The sequence below is a fragment of the Canis lupus genome, chromosome 32 (assembly GCF_011100685.1).
Source record: "Canis lupus familiaris isolate Mischka breed German Shepherd chromosome 32, alternate assembly UU_Cfam_GSD_1.0, whole genome shotgun sequence".
Lineage (NCBI taxonomy): Eukaryota > Metazoa > Chordata > Mammalia > Carnivora > Canidae > Canis > Canis lupus.
In genome coordinates, this window is record NC_049253.1 from 18,049,264 (window position 1) to 18,067,103 (window position 17,840).

Below are 17,840 nucleotides of genomic sequence, written 5' to 3' on the forward strand. Positions count from 1 at the left end.
CCCGACGCCAAAGGCCCTCGCACCTCCCCGGAAATGCCGTGTCTTCGGGCCTCGGAGACAGAGAACTGCTTCCGGGAGCGCGGAGGAGGTCACAAGTCATGTGACGACGGCTTTCCGGGGAGACTTGTCTTTGAAACTGTCCCTGAAGTTACGGCGGAGAGAGCACCGCAGCCCAGAAAGCCAGTAACTCGAGCCGCTTCGCTCGGTATACAGCCGGGGCCCGCAGGGGGCGCGAGCGGTGAGACGGAGAGGGAGAGCACTGGCCTTCCCCTCTCCTTTGGGCCTACATGTCGGCGACTGGAGGGTGGAGTGGGCTGAGGTAGGGCATCCCAGCTTCCTTCTGGCTCTTTGGGAACTCCCACCTCGCTTGGGCTTCCCTGGTGCGAGTCCTAGAGCCACGGATCCTTGCCCGGCCTTGATGAGAGCCGACTCCGCTTATTAGGCTGGAGGTGAGAAGAGAGTGAGAAGAAGGTCTTGAGGGGAGAATCACCAGGAGTTTCTCTTCCAGGAGTGGAGATTGATCCTGCGGAAGAAAGGGGTTCGTCATGGCGGATGTGAGTTAACACACCCACACAAGAGGAAGCGGGGAGGGTGGGGAGTTTGCTGGAGGCCTACTGCGCGGGGAGAGGCAGAGCTTCCCGAGCAGAAATGAGTTTACTTTTAACCCGCCCACCGCCATGTATTTTCTGTAGACTCCGGAGTGAGTGACTAACATGAAGAGATGTTCTGGGTCCTGAGTTTCTGCCCACGGTGAGGGCGGAGGACGCCAAGGTGTCTGAGGTGGAGAAAATTGTACTCTTGCCACTCCCCAGTCCAGCGGGCGTTAAGAGAGGCTCTGAACACCATTTGAATTTCTAAATGGCGTTTTGCGGCTGTGTGAATCTACTTTTTCCCAGTAAAGTGGTCATGACGTGTCTCTAGATTCACTGGAGGCAATTTGAGATGATTTCTGACTGATAACCTCATTAGCACAGCAACAAAACCCAAATTCGAAGTTTAGGAAACTTGATTGTACTAGTTACTAGGAACAACAGGGAATTAACACTACGAATCTTTATATTTTACATCCTGTTATTATTTTACTTCTGTACATGCTGGGCATTCTTCGAAACACTGAACGTATGTAATTCTTACAACTTTCAGGAAGTAGGCACTGTTACTACCCTTGTGTTCTAGATGAGGATGCCAAGGCATAGAAAGGTGAAGTAACTTGCCTCAGGTTACACGGCTGGTAAGTTGTAGAGTCCAGGTACCAAGCCAGACAGTCTGACTCCAGAGTTTATGCTCTTAACCGCTAGGTTAAATGGTCATTAAACATTAATATGAATGTGATTTTTTTTTCTTTTTGGTTGCAAGATTATGTGTTTGAATATTTAGGAACTTTGTATGCCTTTACATACAGACACTTCATTTTTGGGGGTGTTTGTCATTATGTTCTTGAGACCTTATTCTCCAGGCATCGTCAAATCACTATATATCTATTGAGCATCACCTTGCAAAGGTTGTTGCAATAAGGGCTGTGGGTGAAATAACAACAATTAAGGTATAATTCCTCTCTTTAAGGGTTTTTAAATTTCTTTTTAAGGTATAGTAAGCAGGTGATCATAAATGTATATACATTATTGTGTGAAAATTCGAAGAAGAGAGGGATTACATCTGGTTTGTATTTATCAGGAAAGCTTATTTGGAGTATTTGGTGGTTGAGATGAGCTCTAAATAAGTAGCATTTTTTCTTAAAATTCTTTAATAAAGAATTATTATTAAAATGAATAGTATAAGCAAAGTTTGAGAGATAGGAAAGGGAAAGAGATGTGTGTGGAGGAGCTGTGAGTTGTCCACTTTTGCTGGGGCTGAGGTTATGAGGGTGTGGTAGGAAGCAAGACTGTAAAATTAGGTGTTGACCGTATTGTAGAGAGGCTCAAATATTAAAAGAATTTGTAGAGAATTTTTTAAACAGTGGAGAGCCACTCAGATGTTGGTTCTCAGCCTTGGCTGCACACAGAATCATCTGGCACCTCTAACCCAGGTGAAAAAGTACAATAATATGGCTACTAGCATTGTAGAATTGTATGGGATAGAAATGGGAGACCAGCATACCAGTTGGACTAGCACAAGTCATAAATAAAAAAGTGAACCTGAATTATAATGTCAGTTGAAAAGGAGAGGAAGAGATCATTTTAAAAACATTTGACGTCACAAATCATTTAGAAGTGATAAAGGTGATGTTATTGATGTTATTAGGGTTAAATGTTACTCTGTGTTTCAGACCTGAATAATGGGATTGGTAGTGCCATTAGTGGAAACAATAAGAGATTGAGGAAATCTATATTTCACAAGAAATGTTATGAGTTGTATTTTAATGTGTGTGTTTAAGATAAGAGCAGAGGTTAAGATGGTGATGATAACATAAAATAAAATGAACATTCAGGTTTAGAGAATAGTAGGGATTAGAGGTTCAAAACAACAGATACCTGATTTACCTAGGTAGACCTCATAATTGATACCTAGATTGTCAGTGAAATTCACCAGGTGAGAAAGTGTAAGGAGAGGAAATAAAATAGTGTTTAATTTCTTTAGTCCCAGCTCTCTTCCATGCTTAACACTTGACACACATTGTCATTTACTGTAGTCATGAAAACAAATGGAGTTTCAGAGAAGTGAGTTTACCCATGATTGTTAAAGTGACATTAGAAGGCTTATCTGTGGACACAGAAAGATGTTTATAATACATTCTCAAGTGAACAAGACAGTGGCAACAGGATGTAAAATAGTATGAAAAATATGATCTAATTTTACAGCTAATATGTATTTGCTATATTTTTGTCCAGATAGGCTAATTAGTTTACATACATCTTCTCAATAAATTTTAACAACAGTCTTATGACATAGGTTCTGTGATTTATCCCTTCTCAACAAATAATGAAACTGGAGCTTAGAGAAAAAGGCTAATAAATAACTTGTTCCAAGTCACACAACTAGTATCAAAATCAGAAAGAAAACACAAGAAAGATTATGTGAGTGACAATTTAAAGTACCTGAAATGTGGGTGGGACAGTAACTAGAGAACCAGTACAAGGCATATTATTATAATGTGATTTCTTATATTCTCTTTCAGGACCTAAAGCGATTCCTGTATAAAAAATTACCAAGGTAAAAAATTACTAATTTGTTATTAAACAAATTCTGCATAATATATATTGATTTTATGTAACATTTCGTTTCTGTATATTATAGACTAGTATGTATATTATGCTGCTGTTTAGCATTTTCACATATTTGACATTAGCACAAGAAATATCCTTTGAATTTGCAGATAAATAATATGAGGCTTAGAGAAGTTATGTGACTTGTCTGAAGTTAAACAGCTCATGAATGCCAGAGGGCTAGAAGTTAGATTTCTTGTCACTTGAGAGTTCTTTCAAATATACTGTCAGCAGTTTACTGGATTATACTTTAAAGTAGTTAGAGCAGTTTTAAGGGGAAAAACCCTAAGAACATGCCTTTCCTCTAGTATCATTTTTAAGACCTAATTGCTGAGTCTGCATAACCCAAAAATGCTGGATATAGACAGCATTCATACTTGGAAAAATCACAAAGGTTTCTTTTGCCTGCACCCAGTCCATTCGATGCACCAGTATCAATTAGGTTCTGTGTGGACGACAGCAAACTTCCTTTTAGATATTTTTGTGGTTCAAAGAACTTTGTCACTTTAGTTGTATTAAAATTCACATTTAGCTTAGTGTAAAGTAATACCTGAGAGTTAAGAATATGAGAAAGAGAATACAACTTGAAACATCCATTTTTATATTTCAGCATTACTGAATGACCTTTGAGGTGTAAAAGTGAGATTTTTTTTTTTTTTTTTTTTTTACTTTTTTAAGAATTCTCCAAATGTGTGAATTTTAAAAGATTTTGGATGTCAATTTATTTCTGTAGGTAGGTTAAAAAAAAAAATTCTCTTGTTTGGATTTTTGCGTGAATTGTTTGACGTGGTTTGCCTATTGACTTGTGCCTTTACCCTGGCTGCAACCGGTAGAAATTAATGACCTTGTCTCCTGGGTTTGATTTATGTATATTTTTCTATATTCAGGAAGAACATACTATTGAACTGTTAAGTAACTGTTACTTCTGGTTTCATGTTAATGTAGTACTTGAATTCATTTTCACTCTCTTCCTTCTAGTACTTGCAAAACTAGAGCACTGATTCTGTTCTTAACATGATGAACAGGCTTTGCTTGGTAGTTCAGGGCCATAAAAATGACTGTACAAGCCGAAACCGTCCAAAGCAATTTTAGTAATCCCTGGGGAAAATGACAGTTGTTTTGTGACCTTTAGAAGATTTTGTCAAAACATTAAAACCTTTTGTTGGTTCTGTTTGAAGGGATAGAAACAAATGCTAAAACCAATATTTGTTTAATACACCACAATTTAAAAACAGTGGAAATACTGAGGATTACAGTGTTAGTTTCTTTGTAGAAAACTTCTCAAGTGTGGTTTGAACAGTGCCTGCTTCTTTGCATATATAGTAAAATATATGAAAGGTAAAACCTTAAGATAAGGAGCAGGCATCTTTTCTGTGCCTTGGCAAATTGGCATACTCCTTTCTAAATGTGGATCAGCTTCCACCATTTTGTCCTTTGTACTGTTGATGTTCAGAGTTTTTTGCCAGCATCACTTCCTCTGGGAGATTTTCATCCTTTTCATCACAGCCCACTTTCGTAAATTCTGTCAGTAAGTGCACTTTCACGAAGCTCCTCTAACTGCACGTCTTGTGCACAACAGTAAAAATGTCAGCATTCTTTTGGCCAGTTATCTCATCTATGAGTGCTTGCTTTCTATTTGAATTTCACTTCCAGCATTGTCACCTTTACTTCCTTTGCTGTATTTCATCTTTATTAGCCAGTTCCCTATTTCAGTTCTGTTTTTCTTTTTAATGTCATATGCTTTTTCATTGGAAGACAAGGAGATAATAATACTCCATGCTTTACTGTCCCTGCATAAACTAAGTAACAGATGCTCAGTGACCAGTCACCGACACACTTTGAAAGAAGTGATGGGACAGTGTGCATCTGTCATTTACAGTTATTCACACAGTGATTTGTGTGAAGAGTTAGTGGAGTTTGTATTGTATGCCGTTACTCACTTAATACACCGTACTTCCTGAAATTTGAGCCATCCTGTCAGGGAGAGTGGAATTATTTCATTCAACTGTGGTAACTATAGTCCACATTGGAACTGTACAAAATGAAGGCTTTCTGTACTTAGGCTTTCTGTATCTGCCTCGTTGGAGGTTTAGCATATTGAATGGATGGTAAAATTGACCAGTAGGGTTGGAAAGATACCACACTGGCAACAAAATATAGGAGCAGAAGCCTAGTTGATATTTGTAAAAAGAGTATTTGTAAGAGTGTGATGAAAATCTTTCTATAGTAGAAGAAAGGGATTAGGACCATATGTTTGTTTTGGTTTGGTTTGGTTTTCCCCCACCACACAGTTCCCCTCTTGAAGGCACCCATTACCCTCGAAGTTAATTTACGCACCTAGAAACAAGCAGGTAAATAAGCACACATATTTATACATGTACACATAGGTCTTGGTTGAGGCTATTAGGACAAAGTGTACCATAGATTGGATTTCCTATAAATAAGTGAAATTCTCACAGTTGTGGAGGCTGGAAGTCCAAGATCGAGGTGCCAGCATGGTTGGATTCTGGTGAAGGCCGCTTTCTGAGTTGCACATTATAGACTTCACCTATCTCCATATGGTAGAAGGAGGGCTAGCTAGTCTCTAGCCTTAAGTAAGGGCACTATTCCCATTCTGAGGGCTCCACCCCATATCCTAATTGCCTCCCAAAGGCCCCACCTCTAAATACCATCACATTGGGATTAGGGTTTCAACATACAAATTTTGGGGGTGACATAAACATTTAGTCCATTGCAACAATACATATGTGTGCCTACCCTTGTTATTATATAAGTTTTGTTAACTGTACACACACTATGCAAAACTATGTTTTTTCACTTAACAATATACCTTTGAGACCAGTCCTTCCCAGTGCATAACAAAAAACCTTATTTTTAATGGCTGCAAAGTATTCCATTGTATATGTGTGTCATAATTTATTGATCTTGTCTTTCTTAATAGTTAGGTTTTTTCCTATTTCAAGTGATGTTGCTGTTGATAACTGTACAAAATTGTTTCTGTGTGTACATGTATCTGTAGAATATACTTTTATTTAACTAGTTTTTAAGAAGAATTTCTTTTATACATTAACCTTACAGAGAAAAAAAAAAAACCATGCAGAGCACATTTTAATCTGTAGATAATTCCAGAATTGAATGATCATGAAAAGTAATACCAGTAAATGTTTATACATGGTTATTTCATCGTTCTTACTTTTAATGTGAAGTTCATAAATGATAGTGTTTATAACATTTTCTCAAATTTTAATAACACTTCTCTGACTTAAAAGTTTTTGCCACTGGGATCTTTAAAGTTTAATTTCAGTATCTTAATATGAAAATTCCTATTTCTAACTTAAAACATTAAGGTTAACAAAGAATGATCTGGGTTATAGTTATCATTGAACATATTTCTGAGCAGCAGTCTAGCAGTCTTGGATATTACAAGATTATAGGGCTGAAAGTTGGAGAATGTTTTCCCATTCTAATTTTTAACACTTAAGTTTTGTGCTCTCGGAATTCTCTTAAAGAGTTAACACGTAAACTGCCTAACTGTCAGTGTGTGCAGATGACATTCTGATGGCAATTAGTAATAATTAATATTTGTGAATTTTAACTATCAGTTTCTACTTTACATGGATTATTTTATTAAATTTTACAATAGCTACATAAGTAGTTATTCCCATTTCATATTTTTAACAGGTGCTTACAGAGGTTTCATAACTAGCTCAGGGTGGTTTAAATAGTAAATGTAGGAGAGCCTAGACTGGACTATACAGTCACAGGTTTGATGATTCCACTTACTGCTTATTAGGCATAACTAAAAAGATTGCTACCAGACAGACCTTCATTCTTTCCAACCTGTTCCTTCAGCCTAGAGCAGTCTTTCTGTCAGTCTTCTGACCAGTGCCATAACACCTCAGCTTAACTACCACTGCCTTCCCTGACCCACTTGTCTAAATCACCCCCCTCTTCTAGGCTCTCATACCCCACAGATATCTTGATGGCACTTAATACCATTGTCACTATAGCTACTGCTGATGATAACCTGTCATACTTTCATAAATAATGGAAAGATAATTAGCCATTTTAATGGAGAATTATCTGTGTTTTAGATCTTTATCAATAGCATAAATTGGTAAGGATTATAAGGCATGGTTATTCAATTTCTGGAAGTTTTGGCAGAAATTTAGGAACTTACGAGGTCAGCAACTGAGTTGACAGTTTTTCAGAAATATACTTGAAAATCCCCGTAATGACTTTAAGGTACATATTTTGAGAAAATGAAATGCTTCATAATATTTTAACTTCTTTTTTTTCTTTCTAGTGTTGAAGGGCTCCATGCTATTGTTGTGTCAGATAGAGATGGAGTCCCCGTTATTAAAGGTAAAAACTGAGCCTGAGCCACCTGCATGTCAGTGTCATGTTTGCCTTTTTTTTTTTTTTTTTTTTTTTTTTTTTTTTAGATTTTATTTATTTATTCATGAAAGACACACAGAGAGAGGCAGAGATACAGGGAGAGGGCGAGGCAGGCTCCCTGCAGAGATCCTGATGCAGGACTCAATCCCAGGACCCCAGGATCACAACCTGAGCCACCCAAGTGCACCTCATGTTTGCTTTTGAATAAAAACATATTTATGTCTGAGTAGGGCAGAAGGTAAGCATATAAAAGCTACTTCAGTAAATTTAGGCGATGGTCTCAGTTTAGGGGGAGATGTTTGCTTTTGTATGTTGAAGGCTGGGTTGGAGTTTATAACTTACTACATTTTGAATGGATTGTGTCATCATCAAGAGTTTAAACATGGGTTTATCACAAGCCCAATTTTGCATTAGAGACATTTGTGGTATAATGTAAACATTAGTAAATAGTGCTCAGACTAAGCATGTATGCAGCTGTATATATTATACACACACATTTCCCTAATATATAATTTTTGATCAGTACTACTGGTGGTTGTGGGATAAACTTCCGTACATTTGAATTCACATATATTGGTTTTTTTGTTGTTGTTGAGTCTCTGTTAATTTTCTCCTTCTTTCCTAGAAATAAGATATTTTTTAAACTGCTAACTTCACAATTACTTTAATTAATTAGACTCTAACAAGACTTTCTCGCCTAAAGAAGAGCTTGTTAACCTAAAAACTATTTTTTTTCCTTGATTTTCAGCCTTTTTTTTTTTTTTTTAGGTTTTATTTATTTACTTATTTGAGAGAGAGAGCACTAGGCATGAGAGCAGTGTAGAGGAGCAGAGGGGGAAGGAGAGGGACAAGCAGACTCTGGCCAGAACCAGGAGCCTGACATGGGGCTCAGTCTCATGGCCATGAGATCATAACCTGAGCTGAAATCAAGTCAGTCACTTAACTGACTGAGCCACCCAGACGCCCCTCAGCTTTTTAAAATATATATGATGTCACTGCATCAGTGTGTATTAAGACTATTTTTACTACTTGTTTCTTAATATGTCATCACATGGATGTTCCTAGTTCTTTAGGGATGCTGTAATAGATTTACCAAAGAAAGATTAAGTAATGTTCTTTACATTTATTTTCCACCTGAGGTTATCATCTGTGTCAGATAATTTTAGACTTTAGAATTCAGAGAAAGTTTAGAAATCACCTAATTTAGTTCTTTCATTTTGTAAACAAAGATGGTCAAGTGCAAAAAGTACATCGTTAGTTCAGAGTTACAAGTGAGTCAGTAACAAGATAGTAATAGAACCAATTATCTTCTGATGTGTGGTTCAGTGTGCATTCTAAGCCACCATACCATGGGCAAGTAGTCACCTGCCTTTTCACCTTTTCTCAGTTCTGGTATTGAGGGCTTTGAACAAAATCAAAATAATGTTGGAGATTTCCCAGCTCTAATGTTCTTTCTTAGGATCTCTGTATTAAGGCCTTAAGCTCTGCACTTATTGGTAGAACTAACTCCATTCAGGCCTTATAATGAGTGAAAGAAACTTAAAACAAATGGCTAGCTGCAAAATTATTAAATATCTTCAAGTGATATGTTATAGGTTTTATGAGAGCAAAGGTTTTCTGGAAGCTTTTTTCATTATTATATTCTGACTTGGCTCTCAGTTAACCAGAACATTTAGTTTATTAAATGTACTGATTAATTTGTGTTTTAAAGTAGGTATTAAGAAAATATATACATTTAGAATTCTTTGAAAAAAATTACGAGGATCAGTATTTCCTCCCTTAGTTAGGATCATTCAGTTTCTCATTGAGCAGTTTTTCTCACCAAAATGGATGAGACCCAATTATTGATATGATCTTCAGCATTGTGAAGCATAGTACCTCTTGTGCTCAATATTTTCACTGATTTATGTTTTTAAAAAAAAGTACGATAAACTTCTATCATATCCACTGCATTGATTTTTATTTAAATCATTTGTATTTCCAGTGGCCAATGATAATGCTCCAGAGCATGCTTTGAGACCTGGTTTCTTATCTACTTTTGCCCTTGCAACAGACCAAGGGAGCAAACTTGGTCTTTCAAAAAATAAAAGTATCATCTGTTACTATAACACCTACCAGGTAGGTTCATAATAATTGAATGGTTTGCTGCTTTCACCTATTATTATAATAGTCTTCTATATAGAATAACTAATGTTATTCTAAATTTTAGTTTTGAAATGTGGATGGCATTTTAAAATCTTAGCCTTCAAAGTTGTGTTGAATTGTAGTAATTGTCTTCACATTTTATTCCAGTATACCAGGAATTAATTAATATGGAAAAGTGATTAAAAGATTTATTAATAAAGTACATTATCCTAAAAAGAGAAGTCAGGTCACTCTTACCTCCAGTAGATGGTGCCCTTAGCTTAACAAATATGATTTCTCAAATGACACACTTATTTTGTTGTTGTGACAAATAAAAAGTTCCCTTTGATGGTCACATGATAAGTTACTAAAATTTGTTATTGCTGCTAATTCCTTCATTTGGTTTAAAGATATATATAAGTGAGGTTATTATGAGAGAATTTCATTGCTACATACCTCTTGATGTGTAGCTGCATTTTTTTGTTTAGAATAAATTAACAGCTTCTGCTTTAGAGCATTGTTTCCCAGAATTTGATTCATGTACTGCTGATGTTACACAAGTGACATTTTTTATTTTAAAAAATAAATACACATATTCTCATGTGTATTAGGCAAAAGATAACAACCCCTTTTGACCTTTAATTTTACTAATAAAGATTAGTTTGAAACTAACTTTTTTTAAGTGATAGTTGATTTGAAGTTTAAATTAATAGTGTTACAGGAAGCAGGAAAATCATCAAGATATAATTACTTGAATGAGAAATACTGACTTTAGCCATGTAATCAAATATTTCTGGAGTCCCTGCCATGTAATAATTGACACACTGCTAGGCTTTGGAGCTAGAGAAATGAAGATGACATAGTCCTGCCTTCAAATCTCTGCAGGTTGAATAATGATAATGTCTCTAAGAGATACTCTGTGGTACAGAAATACTTATTTTCAGCTCTTTCATATTACATGATGCTAGGTAGTATCTTACCCATTGGCCATTTAAATAAAAGTTTTGAAAAATTAAGATATTTGAGTAACATTTACTTAGATCTTACTTTCTTTTTAGGTGGTTCAATTCAATCGTTTACCTTTGGTGGTGAGTTTCATAGCCAGCAGCAATGCCAATACAGGTGTGTTTTAACTACCTTAAATACAGCTTTTAATTTCTTGTAATACCATATCTGAGCAGTATAATATGATAGAAATAGTAGATTTAGAGTCAGCAAAGCTGAATTAATGGCCCAACTCCACCATCTATTCCTTGGCCTCCAGAAAAGTAACTTCTCTCGATTCTGTTTTTCCTAGCTGTATAATGGAGCTAATACCTGCTTTCTTTGTCTGATGGGGTTATTTTCTAGTTCAAATGAACATTGTATGGGTAAGTGATCTTTTAAGAGAGAAAGGAAAATTAAATTATCTTCAGCATTGGAATGCTACATTTTGCTCACATTTGAAACAACTTAAGAAAATAGAGTGGAAAAGATAATCAGACACATAAAATGGTCAAGGATGAGTTCAATTCCATGTAGACCAATCTATTAGAGATTGTTAAATCTTGAATGATATTGGGCAAAATTAATGTGATTTAGATTTTAAGAGTCTGACTAGGATGAACATACATGTGTTCTTTCTAAGGGCCAAAGATTTTGAGAACACACACCACCAGGAAGCTGTATTTTCTATAGCAGATCATAGGATCCCATTATATCCAGTGACCTTGACCAGATATTTATGTTTAAAATAATGACTGTATTCTGTAGTTTACATACTATACTCCCTCTTGGATAAAGTGGGATTTTTTTTTTTTTTTAAGTATTGACTCCTTTAGATTTGACTGCTATTTAGAACTGTTATACATTCTTTTTTCTGCTTTTTTCTTTCCAAGTTGTTTGAGCACATTCTGTTTCCAGCTGTGTCACTGAAACTTGTCTTTAGATGCCTTGTTTTTAAAATGAGGGGTTTAGAATTGATGATCTAGAAGGTCTCTTCCATTTTTAAATGTTTCAAAGCTGTAAAATAGTATATGTGAAAATACTTTGTAATTTATATGGATAGTTGTGTTGATATTTAAAGTATATTAAATATCAGTTGTGATCAGTCACCATCATATACTGAGTCATCAGTTGTTACAAATTTTGATAATGTACGGAATTATATTTTAGTACCTAGAACATTTTTTTTAAATGTTTTCTTCCACTCTCTGGTATGTATGTATGTATGTATGTAAGAGAGAGGAGAGAGCAGATTGGGGGGGGGGAGGGGAGAGGGAGAAGCAGACTCCCAGCTGAGAAGGGAGCCTGAGGTGGGACTTGATTCCAGGACCCCTGGATCATGACTTGGCCAGGGGCAGTTGCCCAACTGACTGAGCCACCCAGGCACCCAACCTAGAACATTTTGAGAATCCCAGATGCTTTTAATATTCTGTGAAATAGAGGAAGATCTTTGAGCATAAAACAAACAGTTTCTAAGATATTTAAGATAAATAACTTTTTACTCTGACAAACTAAGGAAAAGCTAGATAGGCTAATTTCTAGACTACATTGTCTCCCAGATTCAACACTAAATTTGCAACATGGAAGTGTATGTTTTACACTCCTGCCATTCATCTTTAAAATTAATTTTTTCAATTGAAATACCCATTTACACTTGAGCTTTACTGAATTTATAAAATAGTTTTCTAATATTTCTTTATTCAAGGTTGAAGCAGCCTGTTTACTTGTATTTTGATAAAGTCTGTTAGAATCTGTTCAGGAAGAAAAGTGTACTTTTTTTTTTTAATTTATTTTTTTTATTTTTTAAAAGATTTTATTTACTCATGAGAGACAGAGAGAGAGAGAGAGAGAGAGAGGGGCAGAGACACAGGCAGAGGGAGAAGCAGACTCCATGCAGGAAGCCCGATGTAGGACTCGATCCCAGGACCCCAGGATCACGCCCTGGGCCAAAGGCAGATGCTAAACCACTGAGCCACCCAGGGATCCCCCCAAAGTGTACCTTTTTAAGTAAAAATCTTGTATCATTTCTGATCAGTACAGATTTTAAAACAATAAAGTATAAATTATTCTTTTCAAAACTCTTAACAAAATTACAGTACATATAATTTATATCTTCTAATACATATGAATATTTTTAAATGTATTTACTTTAATAATGAAAATAAACTTCATAATGAAAAGAGGTTTTGATTAGTTAGAATTATAGTATTTTGCTTTATTTATGGGGAATAAACTAGATCTTGTTTGCTTTTTAGTAATTAAATTTGACAGTAGGAAATCTAAGTCAAAGACTTTTTCAAGAATATTTTTCTGATGTTCTAATTTTCTTATCTGTGTTTTAGGACTCATTGTCAGCCTAGAAAAGGAACTTGCTCCGTTATTTGAAGAATTGAGACAAGTGGTGGAAGTTTCTTAATCTGGCAGTGGTTTTGACGTAAACCTTTTCATCATAACAGACACAATATCAATCCAGCAATCTTTAGACCACAACAATACTTGTATCCATGTACTCAAGAAAGGGCCCCTTTTCCCACCTTACACTAAAGAAAGAGCCTATAGTTATAATTTATGGACAGATTGATTGTTATCTTTTCTTGTGTAGGGTCTTTTCTTGACTTAGTGAGATCTGGGGTTACCACAGAAACGGCTCATTACATCACAGCTCCCATGGAGTTAGTCCAGTCACAGATATGCATGAGATTCTATTCATTGGATCAGAATCAAAATGATACTTTGATCCACTTGAGCCATTAAGTGCTCCCTATTATATAATATGCCCAGGCCTGCAGAATGAAGCAGACCCTTTTTATTGTGAATAATAATGAGGACATATTTTTCTTTATATTGTTTTATTTCTTTGCATTGAGTGTGAGGAAGATAAATGGCTTAGTAAAAGTAATAAAATCAGTACAATCACTAACTTTTCTATGTATATATTATTTTGCAATATAAGTGAATATTACTAATTGATTTGATTCTTTTCAGAGGGTGCTGCTCTTTAATGAAAATGATAGCTAATGGTTTTTTTCTCCACTCTGCTTTCTATAACCAATCAGTGTTTTAATGTTTGTGTGTTCTTTATAAAATTTAGAAGTAATTCATTATTGAATTCTGTTTCCAGAATTGGTATGTATGTAAACATGGTAGTACAGCCTTTTTTTTTTTTTTCATACATGAGTATAAATAAAATAGTATTTTTTAAAGTATAGTTTGAGCACTAAATAGGTTTCTTTTCTGGCTTCTTTCAAAAGTTTAAAGAATATAATTAACTGAATTCATTTTCAACTACATGAATTATCAGTGAGTTTTGCTTACAGTTGTTGGTTTGGAGACTGTTGTACCTAGTGTCAATTGGAAAGTAAACCCTCATCCATGAGCCTAATTTACTTTCTTTGAAAGAAGTATCTTGGTTCTAGAATATGCCCTTTATATTCAGGAAGGCAGTCCACCATTCAGAGTTGTTAGTTTCTTTGGGTTCTTTGACAATCAGAGTTTGTCACTGGTAGAGTTCAGTACACCTGCATTGAGCACCTGTTGTGTGCCATGCACCAGAGCTACCACACTGCAGAATTCTAAGAAGTACAATTCATATCATATTTGTGCTCCAGAGGTACCTTTCATGTGGAATGTGTGAATGCTGTCCCTGGAGTTGTGCAGTGAGTAGTCAGCCACTGTGCCTGCTTGCCTTTTCTTCCCTCTCTCTCTCTCCTCCCTCCCTCCTCCTCTTCCCCTCTTCCTGCTTTTATACAAACATGCAACTAAGTTATGGTACCTTCTTTTGAAGAACTTACAGCTCCGTAAATAAAAACAGGCATAGGATATAGTGATACAGCTATCCAGGATGCTGTAGAAACCCAGAGGTGGAGGGATTTAAGTTGGGCAAGAGCAGTAGCCTTTATGTGGAAATAGAAGCAGGGGACATGTTTGATCTGCAGGGAGCTATCAATAGTTCATGAAACCTAATAAAGCATTGAATGTGCACATTATAATGTAGAAATACCCCAAAATAAAATAAAATCTAGAATTCCCATTATCTGGGATTATTACTGAATAGTGTACAGGAGATTGTTGCTAATGCAATGCAGAACGTTAACTTCAGATGATAATATATGCCTAAAAATCCCAAGAAAGGAAACTATAATAAATGGAGATACTTTTAATCCTCCCATGGTGAATACTGCTACTATTAAAATTTCTGTTTGAAAGAGATAAATTGTTCTACAGCTTACCTGTAAAAGTAAATAGGTAAAAATCAGAAATATTTGAAAAGGTTATATAAAACTAGATGAACTAGTTTTAAAAGGTAGTATAAACTTGATTAGGTACACAATTAAGTGGGTCAATGGAACAGAAAAACCCAGAAACAGACTTTACTGTGGACATATGAGGACTTAAAACATTATGAGGATGACATAAGCCAGTGGGAAAAGGATTATTCAATAAAGTAGGACAGGCATTTTTTATGCCTTTCTGGTAGAAGTGTATATCTTGTATACCCTTTATATAGGACTCTATGGCAGTCTCTGTGAAACTTCCAAATGCACATAACCTTTGGCCTCATGTATTAGAATTCTCCAGAGAATTAGAACCAGTAGGATACACATTTTTTATTATGTATAAATATATATTATAAATGTTACATAAATATAAAACACTTAGGAGGAATTGGCACTCATAATTCTGGAAGCTGAGAAGTACTATGGTCTGCCATCTGCCAAGATGGAGAACCAGGGGAGCCAATGATATAAATCCCACTGAAGGCAGAAGACAAGTTAACATGTCTTAAATCAAGAGTGAGGCAAACGGCAAATTCCTTCCAATTTTGTTTTATTCATACTTTCAATGGATTGGGTAATGCCTGCTCCCACAGCACAAGGCAATCCACTTAGTCCACAGGTTGAATGATGGAACATCATCATAGACAAGAAATAATGTTTATTTGGGCACCCTGTGGCCAGTCAAGTAGATTAAAAAAATTACCACACCCAGCAATTCCACTTCTAGAAATGTCTACTGATGGAAATGGACATGTACAAAACTATGTGTTTGTAGGTATATTCATTGCAATTTGGTGATAACCAAAAGAATGGATACAACCTAAATATCCCATCATAGATAGGGTAAGCCCTATTTTCTGGGCTTCTTAACAGTACCAGTTTATACCTGTTATTTTTTGTGTAATTATTAATGTTACTTCTTTCTCTTTTTAAAGATTTTATTTATTTTAGAGAAAGGGAAGAAGAAGGAGGGGAAAGAATCCCAAACAGACTCCCACAACCCTGACCTTAGCTAAACCAAGAGTGGGTTGCTCAACTCACTGAGCCACCCAGGTGCCCCTATTAATGCTCTTTTCAACTCTCAAGTGTCTCATTTTAGATAAATTGTTAGTCACCCTAATCAGAGGATTAGTTAAATAAGTTACTACATTTGCCCAGTGGAAAAGAAAAAGGGAGAAGTGCTTTAGTTACCGAGATAGAAATCCAATATATGTTCAGTGAGAAAAGCATGGTGTGAAATTGCATGGTGTGCTGCAATTTATATATAAGAAATAAAAATACACTTGTATGTACATGTTTGTAACAGTAGGGAAGGACCTGGTAACACTTGTAGCCTCCAAGGAGTAGCGCTAGGTACCTGGGGAACAAGGGTCCCAGGAATGAACCTTTTCAGTGTAAACTTCATTGGTTTATGAATTTTTAACTTCAAAAATAATAAAATATTCCAGCAAGCAAAATTTATAATAACATGGTTGATGCGGTATTTGGGGAAGAAAATTGTATTAAGGATTGCCAAAGAAACGGAAGCAGAATATATATGTATTAAATTAATTTCAAGGAATGTGATTGCAGGAACTGGCTGGTCCAAAATCTGTAGGGCGGGCCAGAGGGCTGGATATCCTCAGGCAGTAGCTGAGACTGCAGTCTTCAGGCAGAAGACTTCGATTTCCTCACGGAAACCTCAGTTTTGCTTATAAGGCTGGCCTTTCAACTGGATGAAGCCTGCTCATATTATGGAGAATAATCTCTTCTATTTAAATTCAATGGATTCAGGATGATGGATGTTAATTTAAGCACATCTACAAAATACATAGCAACACATAGATTCATGGTCTATTGAATAGGTACGATGGCCTTGCTAAGTTGACACCTAGAACTAACCTCGGACTACCCTTGTGGGCTCGGCATCATATACATCTTCCTAAAGCATACTTACCTTCAAATAAAGTCAGTAGCCAACTTATATTTCTGTCAAACCTCAAACAACTAACCTACATACAGAAAAGATGTTCACTTTCCCCAGAGGATGCAAAGTACTTGGGCGTTCATTCACTTTTTTCCTTCATATACCATATTTTTTTTAATATTTATTCGAGAGGGGGGGAGGGGCAAAGGGAGAGGGAGAATCCAAGCAGACCCTTGCTGAGCACAGACCCTGACACAGGGCTCGATCCCAGGACCCTGAGATCATGAGCTGAAACCAAGAGTCACTCAACCAACTGAGCCACCCAGATACTGTAGTTTAAAGACTGATGTGAGATTAACCCTTTTTAATACATCTTAAGTTGAATGATAAAAGAATACAAGAGGAAAGTTTTGCTTAATACGTGTATTCATACGCATTCATGTACACACAAACATTCATAACAAGAAATACAATAATCACAGTCCTTGTGTCTCCAGCTGAGTATGTAGCTGTAGCTGGTATTTGTAACGGCCCTCCATTACCCATTCCATATTCCTTTTGCCCTCAGCAAGCACCTCAGCTGATCACAGCTCTAGCCTGTGGGGTGACCGAAACCTTTATTTCTGGAGAATCCAACCCATTGGTAGTCCTGCCTGAATTGTAGTTTTCCATTGACTTTAGTCATGGGACTCGGTGATCCTGAGATTCTCTAGAGGATGTGCTGTGTCATGAACATACTCTTCCCTCCATGGTGCAGTAGCAGCCCAGTGTCCCCCTGGAAGTCAGGACCAATCGGCCCAGTCAGTACAGTTAATTCCCTTCTTTACCTGCTGATTCCAACGGAGAAGTCCAATGAAGCTGGTAGCGACAGAATGCTTCCACCATTCCTTGCTTTGAAACCAAAACCTCTAGACTACCACAGCATTAGAATATGGAGACACTGCCCAG

At 36.4% G+C, this 17,840-nt stretch overlaps 1 protein-coding gene across 5 annotated transcripts; it reads left to right on the top strand.

The window, feature by feature from the left end:
* Positions 1–44: 44 nt before the first annotated feature.
* LAMTOR3 (late endosomal/lysosomal adaptor, MAPK and MTOR activator 3) lies at positions 45–13,915 on the top strand. 5 transcript variants are annotated; one of them, XM_038582035.1, is made up of 7 exons: positions 45–205; positions 509–554; positions 3,116–3,150; positions 7,510–7,568; positions 9,586–9,719; positions 10,784–10,847; positions 13,052–13,915. In XM_038582035.1, the coding sequence occupies exons 2-7, from the start codon at positions 546–548 to the stop codon at positions 13,123–13,125; spliced, it is 375 nt and encodes a 124-aa protein (XP_038437963.1). In that variant the 5' UTR covers positions 45–205; positions 509–545; the 3' UTR covers positions 13,126–13,915. The 5 variants fall into 5 exon arrangements, with proteins under 5 accessions (XP_038437963.1, XP_038437965.1, XP_038437966.1 ...); XM_038582037.1 differs by having other exon boundaries at positions 46–319; XM_038582038.1 differs by having other exon boundaries at positions 46–238.
* The last annotated feature ends 3,925 nt before the right edge of the window (positions 13,916–17,840 follow it).

Bases quoted from the DNA above. Each gene is read 5' to 3' on its own strand.
- LAMTOR3 (XM_038582035.1), top strand. The intron at 3,151-7,509 runs GTAAAAAATTAC...TTTTCTTTCTAG, and splicing joins CTGTATAAAAAATTACCAAG to TGTTGAAGGGCTCCATGCTA. The intron at 7,569-9,585 runs GTAAAAACTGAG...TTGTATTTCCAG, and splicing joins TGGAGTCCCCGTTATTAAAG to TGGCCAATGATAATGCTCCA.